This window comes from Rhinopithecus bieti, unplaced genomic scaffold, assembly GCF_001698545.2.
Source record: "Rhinopithecus bieti isolate Rb0 unplaced genomic scaffold, ASM169854v2 scaffold_1017, whole genome shotgun sequence".
In the NCBI taxonomy this organism is placed as follows: Eukaryota; Metazoa; Chordata; class Mammalia; order Primates; family Cercopithecidae; genus Rhinopithecus; species Rhinopithecus bieti.
The window spans coordinates 5746772-5757906 of NW_016803657.1; the positions used below are offsets into that span (position 1 = coordinate 5746772).

At 44.8% G+C, this 11135-nt stretch overlaps 1 protein-coding gene across 7 annotated transcripts in view; it reads left to right on the forward strand.

Annotated features, from left to right (window-relative positions):
* The window catches only part of SDK1 (sidekick cell adhesion molecule 1), a 954524-nt gene that overhangs the window by 616567 nt on the left and 326822 nt on the right, over positions 1-11135 (forward strand). For 6 of the 7 annotated variants that reach the window (XM_017894742.1, XM_017894733.1, XM_017894760.1 and 3 more), the window contains 2 exons: positions 7675-7786; positions 8480-8670. In XM_017894742.1, coding sequence (XP_017750231.1) covers positions 7675-7786; positions 8480-8670 — 303 coding nt within the window. Of the gene's footprint in view, positions 1-6431; positions 7576-7674; positions 7787-8479; positions 8671-11135 lie in introns of those variants that run through there. The other variant, XM_017894779.1, reaches the window with a different exon arrangement.

The window sequence follows — 11135 nt, forward strand, 5'->3', positions numbered from 1 at the left end:
TCCTTCCACTTCCCTCCCTTCCCTTCCCCCTCCCTCCCTTCCCTTCCACCTCTTCCTACCATTCCCTCCTCTCCTGCCCCCTTCCTCCCCTCTCCTCCCCTCTTTTCCCCTTCTTCCTCCTCCCCCCTCCTCCCACATTGTGCACTGGGGTCTTGCATTTTCCATTCTGGCTGCCTGGAGAGCTGTGTGCCCAGCTGCCCACTGGGCTGCTCCCTTTCCTCTCCTCCTTCAGGGCAGGGTTCTTTCCCCCACCCCACCCCTGCCTCCTGGTTGTGTTCCTAGCGCCGAGGCTCCATGACCTGCTGTCGCTCATTTGCCTGCTCCCCAACCTGGAGCACGGTGTGGGCTGCCACAGAATGGGGTGTTTTCCATTCATCCGACTTTATCTGCAGTAATTCCACAGCTTAGCAGTTCAGGTTAACTTTGAACTTTATTTTTTTTTCCTGTTTCAGAGACTTGATGTTCTTTAAATGTACTTTTTAATTAAATGCGACCTAGACAGCTTTTCCTTCCTCAGTCTCTTCTGTGAGTAAAGAGGTTCATGTGGGGGAAATTGACTAGGATTAGGCTTTGTTTCCCTCTGCTACATGTTCTTTATTCCTGTAACTACAAAGAGGCATCATCTGAAGTGTTTGCCTTTCTGCCTCTGAAGCTACCTGGCGCCCTTTGGTTGCTGACTTCTGCAGAAATCTTCTTTTGATTCAGTGTCTTCACCTCCAGCCACCCAAGACCAGCCTGGGAAATGTTCAGTTGAGAACGCTGCTGTAAAGTCTCAATTATGGAAATGCTTGAGGGAAGGAGTATTCTAGTTCATTTAATTTTTGCTTAACAGAGTACAACCAGTGTTTTTGTTAGGAGGAGGCAGCATTATGTAAAAGAAAGATTATCGACTCTGGATGAAGACATTACATGATTTAAAGCTTTTCTCTATCACGTGAAACCATGTGACTTAGGGCCTCGATTTTCTCATCTGTAAAAGGGGGATAACAATCGTTATCTTACTGGGTTGTCATTATATTAAGTGGGCAACACGTGTAAATCATTTACCAAGCTGTTTCGTGGCTACATGGCAGCTTGGCAAAATAGAATTCCTTTCTCTACTTTTGTTTTCGTTCTTGGAACTGAGGCCTTATTCATTGGTATGTGGCATTTTGTTAATGTAAGATGTTGAAGCAGAAAGTAATAGTAGCGGTGGCTATTTTAGAATATCTATGATAAATTAATCATTGAGTATTTGATGAGTGTTTATTATATCTCAGATATGCAAATAACAGAAATAAAGAGATGGTTTCATTCTTTTTAAAATGCTTAGATATTCTTTGCATCTTCTAAAAACTCAACTTGGGAAACCTTTTGGTAGAAAGGCATCATGGCAGGTAAAAAATGGCAAAGTCCATCCGTTGACTTCCTCTTGCTTACAAAAGGAGCAAAAAACCCACTCAAAAGCAATAAAAGAGGAAGAGGCTTATGTCCACAATGACAAAAAGAAAGGAAGAGGAGCCAGTACCAAAGAAGGATAAGAACAAACACCCAGAAAGAGGATCTCGGAGGGCGGTATCACAACCACCTGGGGAGAGGGCCTCAGCCTGGGGACACTTGGGGCAGACTTGGTCATGGAGGGGATGGTTATGACAGACAGCTAAAAACAGGGGGAACCATTGGTAGTTTGTATAAAGAACAGTCTATGTTGTAATCCCAGCTACTCAGGAGGCTGAGGCAGGAGAATTGCTTGAGCTTGGGAGGCGGAGGTTGAAGTGAGCTGAGATTGTGCTACTGCACTCCAGCCTAGGTGACAAAGTGAGACTCTGTCTCAAAAACAAACAAAAATAGTCTACTTGTTACCCCTCAAACTGTAAGCAGAATACTTAAGCTAGAATAAAAAGGTAGATGAACAAACAGAAGGCTATATAGATAACGAATGGCCCCAGAGAAAAGGCGTCCACACTTTGGGATTTAGGGTCCCTTCAGAATAGTTGTGAGTGTTTCACTTTATTAACGTGAAGTCATCAGTTGACATCTCCTGGTTCATTCATATGTATGAAAGGACACAGGGATCATTTGAAGAAAGCCCTTCCTATAAAAAATATATCAAATTAACAAAGAGGAAGCAAAAAGATCCCAGAGGAACACAAAACAGAACTTCAGAAAGTGTTGTTACCCTCCAAGACATTTAGAAATGTATTTCACCTACGAAACAAGAACAGGATGCAATGAAAAATGAACACAGGACAAAAAGTTAGTCTTGGGTGTTACAATATGGTTACTGAAATAAACATCCAAAAGACAAGTTAGAAGATAAAGGTGAGGTGCTCTTTCCAAAATTAAAAAAAGGAAAATATTGGAAAAAAGTAAGAAGCATGTTGAATCAATCCAGAGTCCTAAAATCCAACCAATAAGAGCCCTAGAAAGAAAAAACAGAGAAAACAGAGGGGAGAAAATTATGAAGGAACTAACGCTAATGAGTGTGCATGTCTAGAGTGAAAGGGCCTTTCAATTACCTAGCACAATGTATAAACCCCCCTACACTTAGACGCATTTTATTTTATTTATTTTTTTGAGACAGGGTCTTGCTCTGTTGCCCAGGCTGGAGTGCAGTGGTACGATCATAGCTCACTGCAGCCTCAACCTCCTGGGTTCAAGCAGTCTTCCCACCTCAGCCTCTTGAGTAGATGGGACCACAGGCACAGACCACCAAACCTGGCTAATAAAAAAATTATTTTTGTAGACATGGGGTTTCACTGTGTTGCCCAGGCTGGTCTCAAACTCCTGAATTCAAGTGATCCTCCCACCTCAGCCTCCTGAGTGGGTGGGAATACATACATGTGCCACCACACCTGCTAATTTTTTTTTTCTTGGATAGAGACAGGATTTTGCCATATTGCCTAGGCTCATCTCAAACTAGCCACTCACCTTGGCCTCCCAAAGTGCTGGGATTACAGATGTAAGCCACTAAGCCTGGCCAAAAATCATTCTTTACTTCATTCAAGAACTTTGAAAACTTACCTTTTCTTAAGTTATTTAAGGATGCTCTAGTTAAGTGAGGACATATGCCAAGAAGAAGGAGACAGTGAGGTCCAGGGAACAGCAGGTGTTACCCAAGAATGCAGTAGAGGAGACTCTCAGAGTGACGAGTCCACACTGAACAGGAAAGGGAGAGAGAGTCTCAGAGTGACGAATCCACTCCGAACAGGAGAGGGAGAGAGTCTCAGAGCGACGAGTCCACACCAAACAGAAAAGGGAACGTCTCTGTGTTTAAAGGGAGCTCGGTAGATTGCCTGCATGTGCATAAAAGAGAACAGCACAGAAGGCTGTAAACAGAGTGCAGCAGTTTTCGCCCCTCTCACACCAGAGGCATGCTCTTCTCTATTTAGCCCTTTGTGCTAATATTTAACTCTGTGTCTTAACAATATGTGTCTATTGCTAATTCTGCATTTACCAATTTTAGACGTTACCTATTGACCTCCTGCTGTGACGGATGAGCTTTTTAACTCATGCGTCTTCACACACACATCCTTCTCAAAATATAGTCCAAACAGTATGTGGAGGCCTTTTGTTATTTACCATTGTAACTCGAAGGTATATACATGAGCATGCATACACACACACACTTCTTTATTTCTTGTGCTACTGGAATCAGTAGCTTTTCTCTCCCTATTGTGTAATGGGAAGCCACCCTTACCCTCAGTTCTCTTCTGCTCTTTGACCTCACTCCGTCTTCTGCAGTTTTATATCGTTGAGGTTAAAAACATTTGGCCGGGCGCGGTGGCTCACGCCTGTAATCCCAGCACTTTGGGAGGCCGAGACGGGTGGATCACGAGGTCAGGAGATCGAGACCATCCTGGCTAACACGGTGAAACCCCATCTCTACTAAAAAATACTAGCTGAGCGAGGTGGCGGGCGCCTGTAGTCCCAGGTACTTGGGAGGCTGAGGCAGGAGAATGGCATGAACCCAGGAGGCGGGGCTTGCAGTGAGCTGAGATCTGGCCACTGCGCTCCAGCCTGGGCGACAGAGCGAGACTCCGTCTCAAAAAAAAAAACAAAACAAAACAAAAAAAATTTACATTCTGTTTCCTCGGCGCAATTACATCTGGCATTTTAGACTATAGATTAATTCTAAAGTTGAAAAAAACATACAGTGTTTATATTATATTTACTATGTCAAGGTTATCATCTACTGCACAGCTAGACAGTATAGAGAGATTATATTTCTTTCTTCTACAGATTTTTTTTCCCCCTGGGATTTCTAATTGCCTTTCCTTTTAAAAAGATGTATTTGCATATGTGTGTGTGTGTGTGTGTGTGTGTGTATGTGTGTGTGTGTATTTTTTAGACATGGGGTTTCACTATGTATATTCTTTTAAAAATATATACATATATATCTATGTATCTCTTTATAGCTATCTTTATATCACTTAAAAAATATATATATCTATATGTCTTTTTAAAATATATACATATATTTACATATATATATATAAACACAGGTAAATAACAGAAGAAGTAAAAATCCTGTTTGAGATCGTCGTAAAGTGGTGTGAGGTAAAAGTTCATCTGTTGTAGCAGAAAGTCTATAGATAATGTCTCAGATTGGCTAAAAACAAGACATAGCAATAGATGTCTATAGTTTAAAGACATGGAGCTCAAAACTAAGATAAAGCACCAACAGATTTAGGGGAGACTGCCTTAGCGGGAGGGGGTATGGTTTGTTTCCTTTTAAGCCTCTCTGTACTGTTCTTTTTAATTTATGTGCACATACGAATTTGATTGAAATTTAAAACAATTTTTTGTAAAGGAAGAAAATATACCAGAATCATGTACTATAATGAGCACTCTCCTTGCTATTGGAATATCTGGATTCTGGTCACTTACGTAATATTCTACTGAAATGTTTTTGTGCAGTTTCAATAGAAAATGCATAACTTTGCCATCAGAAGACCTATATAACCTTGACCTTCCTGTGGTGGTGATCTTGTGTGTGTATTACCATTGCTTTTTATTTATTTATTTATTTATTGTTATTATTATTATTATTTTGAGATGGAGTCTCGCTCTGTCGCCCAGGCTGGAGTGCAGTGGTACGATCTCAGCTCACTGCAACCTCCGCCTCCTGGGTTCCAGCGATTCTCCTGCCTCAGTCTCCCAAGTAACTGGGACTACAGGCGTGGGCCACCATGCCCGGCTAATTTGTTTTTTGTATTTTTAGTAGAGACAGGGTTTCACCATGTTGGCCAAGATGGTCTCGATCTCCTGACCTCCTGATGCGCCCACCTCAGCCTCCCAAAGTGCTGGGATTACAGGCGTGAGCCACCACGCCCGGCCACCACTGCTTTTTTTAAGGCTCTAGGTGAATCAACACAAAGGACAGCTTCCTCTTCCTGTGGTGGGTCTGAACCCTGTGATGGAGGGGTGTGTGTGGTGCCTGTGGCGCTTGGCCCTGCGGGGCTGTGAACTCAGCCTTGGGGCTCATCTGTCCACAGCACAGCCCCTTGGGGTCTGCCAGGAGCTGAGCCCCCACCAGTCTGGGGAGAAGGGAGTCAGTGGCCCAGGGACCGTCCTCCTCAGGCATTGTCCCCAGCCCTGAGCTCAGGCTTCCTCATCTGCCACTGTGCCTGAGCAGTGATTAATGCCAAATTAGCACCCTGCTCAGTGACCTTTCGGCATTAGCAACGGCCTCCCTTCACTTCTCATAACTATTTGCAAATATTAGCTTCTCCAGTCGTTTCTCATCAGCGACTTTCACAGGTGACAGGCAGGCCGTTAGTCTGATTGGCATTCCGTTCATGTCCTTTGCCCCATCGTGAGTGCGTCTGGACTCTGCCATCTCCTCAGAAATCTGATAACCAGCCCAAGAATCTCGGCAATTTTACAAAGGGAAGGCATCAGCAGGAAGGTGTCCGGAGAAGCTTTGAGGGTCCGCTGCAGAGTTGGAGAGTCTAGAGACAGGGAAGGCTGCCTCAGCCCCCCAGGGACCCAGGGCCGAGTGAGAGTCAGCCTCACATGCCATCAACATAGAGGTTTTAAAACATTTATTAGTTGACTCTGTCTGCATCAAGCTTCTGTTTTTCTTTGAGAATTCACATGCACCTTTAATACAAAAATCACACACTGCTTAGGCAGTGCAAGCCAGAGCACAGAACTGTGGGACATCAGTGTTGATGAGAAGCTAGTCCTCTTTTTCCCGTTGTTCTCTCTCAGTGGCCCTCACCCCACCGCCAGCCCGGCAGGCTAGAACCTTTCAGTTGCCAGAATCATCCTCCGCCGCTCACAATGGTGGCGACTCCCTTCAGCGTGAAGCCCAGATGAAGCGTTTTGGATTTGCAGTCATTTCCATTTATTTTTATTTCCAGCCTCTTACATCTCCGCCCTTTATTGAAATCCCTGTTCTAGAAATGTTGGATTGGTCTTCATTTTCCCTAAATAAACAGTAGTAAAGTGTACTGTGGGTAGTTTAATTTTGATGTTAAATGTATTTTAGAGAAAAGTGGCCAAAAATATGTCCTATTTTTTTCTCCCTTGTCCCTAGAAGTATGAGCTAAATTATTTATAGTTTGATACTCAAAAAACATAGATTCAGGATATTTACTTTTTAGAAAGGAAAAAGGGATTAAAACTCCAGTAACAGGACTAAACACTTTGTTAACTGAATATATTGGCTCCAAGGAAGCACATTTGGACAGGAGTAAGAATGCCCACTGCTTTCCAATGACACCCGTACCTAACATAGTGGCTGATACATGAAGTATTTGTGGAATTGAACAGATTTGGAAATAGCAGGCAGACTAGGTAACTCAGTAAGCAAAGTCTTAAATCAATAAAAGAAAAATAAAGCCAGCAAGCATTTTGGAAAATACCAAACAGTTTAAATAAAGCCCCTTAGCCACACAACACACGGAGCAGTAGCGTAAGGCCCAGTAACCATGCCCTATAGGACAGGCTGTGGATTGTGCCTGAGGACACTGGCTGTGCTTGGACCTCAGCTCATGTGGTCTGAGAAAGGCCAGGGACAGTGACCCCGCCCCAGAGCTTCTCATTGGGGTCCACGTAGGGCCGTGAGATTTGGGCTTCCTATTAACATGGTTCTGACCATGGTCTTCATTTGTCATGCTCCGATCATCCCATCTTCTAGCTGCCATTTCACTTTCTGTGGTTTCCATTACCCTCCGTCAACCATGGTCCGAAAACAGGAGAGTACAGCACAGTAAGATATTTTGAGAGAGAGAGGGACCACATTCGCGTAACTTTCATTACCTTATGTTGTCGTTGTTCTGTTCGTTATTAGTTGTAGTCAGTCCTTAGTGTGCCTCATTTACACATTTACGACAGGTATGTATGCAGAGGGAGGAACCTGGAACAGATGGCCTTCCACGCACAATGGGGTTATGTTCCCATAAACCCATCGGAAGTTGAAAATATCGGAAGTCATAAATGTGCATTTGTAGCCCCGTTGTTAAGTCGAGGACTGGACTGAATGTGTGTGGCCTTTGTGCCATCATAAAGTTGAAAAATCCTATGTGGGGCCATCATGCATCAGGGACATTTTGTGTCTGTAGGGATTGGTTCTTTCTTTCGTTTGAGGTATCCCCAGGGGTCTTGGAATGTATCCCCCTCAGATAAGGGGTGGGGGGAGCTCCTGTACTTAGAGTTTCATGGACATCTCTCTTTTCTCTGCCACAGGAGATATTGGCACACCTGAAACCATGGCCCCCACCATTGTGGTTCCCCCGGGCAACAGAAGTGTGGTGGCTGGATCCAGTGAGACCACCTTGGAATGCATAGCCAGTGCCAGGTACGAGGCACGTCTCCTGTGAGACTCCCAGTAAATAGTGCATGACCTGTGACGAGCCGACGACAGAAGGAGACACCGGAGCATGAGGTTCAGCCTTCTAGCGACAGTGGTCTTGTTTGGCCAGATGGGCCGGGAATACGAGATGTGGGTAGATAAGGAAATGGACACATTGATGTCTTCCAGAGTCCCCCACTGCAACAGGGCGGTGCTTTCATTGTAGCTCTGGGTGGTCGTGGGGAGCTCCTCTGAGACACTCTCTAGGGAAGAGGGAGGAGTTGAGACAGAAGAAAAAGTTCATTACTCTTCTCTGTAGTCAGCCAAGGTGTTCTCTGCCTCCTTAGCGGTCACTCCAGAATCAAGCTCGGATGATCCCGCCTTCCATGTCGTTGTGTCCTCTCGTAGTATTTATTTTAAACGTTCATTTCCTGAGCAAACGGGATCATTAGCACTTATGGTCCATTGCTGCGGCAATTAGCTATCCTCGCTCAATAGCCCTTGAGCAGAATGCATCGTCAATGCGTGCTGGGAGGGAGTAGAGTTTTATCTGAATTGATTTTTCAGTGTCCATTGTTCAACCCGCCATGTACCCTGGTAGAATTAACTTCGTCAAGCCTGTGCCGAGTGCCTGAGATGATGACCATGGCCACCTCCATGAGTCACAATCGTCGTCATGAACACCTTTCATTCCCACAGGCCTGTGGAGGACCTGAGTGTGACCTGGAAGAGGAATGGAGTGAGAATCACCAGTGGCCTCCACAGCTTTGGAAGACGTCTCACCATCAGCAACCCGACGTCCGCGGACACCGGGCTGTACGTCTGCGAGGCAGCGCTGCTGGGGAGCGCTTTTGAACCGGCCAGGGCCAAGGCCTTTCTTTTCATCACAGGTAAAGCCCAAGCCTCTAAGTGGTGCTGTCAGCATCTCACATAGCATCCGGCTCTGACTCTTCTGCAGAAACAAAATAGCATATTTCAGTGGCTTTATTTATCGGCCAGTAAAGGTGAGGTTGAGTTTATCTTCCAAATCCTTCCTAGTCTTTCCCAAGAATGTAAGTCCGTTAAATCCAAAGTGTTGATATTCTGAATCCTTCCAGGAAACGTCCTTCTGAATACTCTAGTCACGAAGCTTGGAAATAGAGCGGTGAAACCCGTCGTAGAGATCCCTCTCCTGTTCTAGCTTTTAGGCCGCTAAGCTTTTCTATAGCTCTCTTACTTGGCTATCGTGATCGGTGTTCAGAAATTATTCTATTATTGCTGTCCGGGTGTGGTGGCTCACACCTGTAATCACAGCACTTTGGGAGGCCAAAGTGGGCGGATCACTTGAGGCCAGGAGTTTGAGACCAGCCTGACCAACATGGTGAAACCCCATCTCTACTAAAAATACAAACATTAGCCGGGCATGGTGGCGGGCACCTGTAATCCCAGCTCCTCGGGAGGCTGAGGCAGGAGAATCGCTTGAATCCGGGAGGCAGAGGTTGCAGTGAGCCAAGATCGCACCACTGCACCCCAGTCTGGGCCGCAAGAGCAAAACTCCATCTCAAGAAAAAAAGGAAATTATTATTTTAGAAATTATTGTATTAATTATTAATTTAGCTGTTATTTTTTGACCTAGGAGAATAGGTAAAACTATTGGATGTTACCATTTGTTAAACTTAAAAAAATAAATAAAAAGAGAACAGAGATGCTTTCTCAAACTGAGCAACATATTATTCCTGAACCAAGGAGAAAGAGGACATAAACTTAAGTACAATGGAGTTACCCAGCTCTCCATGCTGGAAAATATTAGTGTTTAGGGAGTGTGCCTTGTACTGTGGCTAAGAAAATACTAAACTTAGTATCAGTTTATGATGAGGTTATGTTGTGAGGCAAGGTGCCTTTATTTCTCTCATTTTTCCAGCAACTGTCATGCGTTTATTCTTCGTAAGTGGCTGTGATGACTATGAGAGTGGCCTATGTTCCGCAGTGGTAGCCGCTGTTGATAAGAGGTAGCCTTGGAGGCCGCCTGTACGAAGGAGAATCTCTTCTTCATCTCTCCTCTTTGGGAATAAGGGGGATTGAGAACAGGAAGAAGAAAGAAAACTCTCAGAGAGCCCCTTCAATACAAAAATTTGCAGTCTGCCACTTTGCAAAATAAGAAAAAAAAAAGCTGGTATTGTCCTATGAAATTAGCAAGAAAAGGAATACTGCACAAAAGGTGGTTTGCTTCTATCACGTCCCATTCCTTTAATCATTCGGAAATGGCTCCATGTCCTGACTATGACTCTTCTAAATACAACGCAGTGCAAACCCGTCGGTCCCTCTGAAAGAAGCGAAAGGCTGTTAAAAGCATCCGAGGAAGCCGGCTTTAAGTTACCAGTCACTGTCGATTCCACATGAGGGGCCTGAGCTGATATTACTACCTTCCCCATCCATGCTGCTGCTAGAGATGTAAATAACACATCCCATTCTCTGCAAAGACTTTTTTTTATCAAGGTTGATCTATAGTTATGTGAGCACAGCACATTATAGATTGAACCAAAATTAAAATTTGTGATGTGTAAATCTCTAGTAGACAGGACTATACTGTGTTCAAACATTTTAAGGAAATTTAAACAAGAGAAGAAATGTATCTCCCTGTAAATGTTTGTTGCGATCATCATTCCTTTTTAAAATATTTAAATCTATCTTAAGAACTTTGGTTTTGCATTTATATCTGATTGTTTTTGTGTTCTCTCGAGTTAGCACCTCTCCGTGTTCTGACTTTTAAAGGTACACGAACACAAGTCACTAGTTTATGATGTTGATTTAAATCCCCTTTTATTCGTAAGAATTTGCTGTGACAGGTAGGATTTTTGTGGTTGGCGCATACTACAAAAACCCTGAAGAGAGTGTCTCTGTCAATTCTGAGGGATTTGGATGAGATTATAACCCTGTGCCCTGCGGCCGGAGCATTACTGGTTTCACAGGGCTGTCACTGTGGACCTGTAGGAGCCACCCATAGGAGCACACAGGCCAAAGACAGAGAAACAAATTGGCTCCTATTACTTGTATTTTATACCAATGACACAAGACAGGCTAGTTGTGCTGTTTGCCCCACCTGCCTGTCTGTGTTGCTTAATTTCTGTGGCTTGAATGGAAGGACAGAGGTCGCCTTCCAGGTACCCCCCCGCCATTGGCTGCCCAGTCCTATGGAGCAGCCCCTCTGTGCCCTCCACCCTCCCCTCCCGCCGCCCCTCTCCACCCTCCCCTCCAGCCTCCCCTCTCCGCTCTCCACCCTCCCCTCCTGATTCCCCTCTATGCCCTCCCCTCCCACCTCCCCCCTACCCTCTCCCCCCCCCCCCCCCCCCCCCCCCCCCCCCCCTCCCCTCACCCC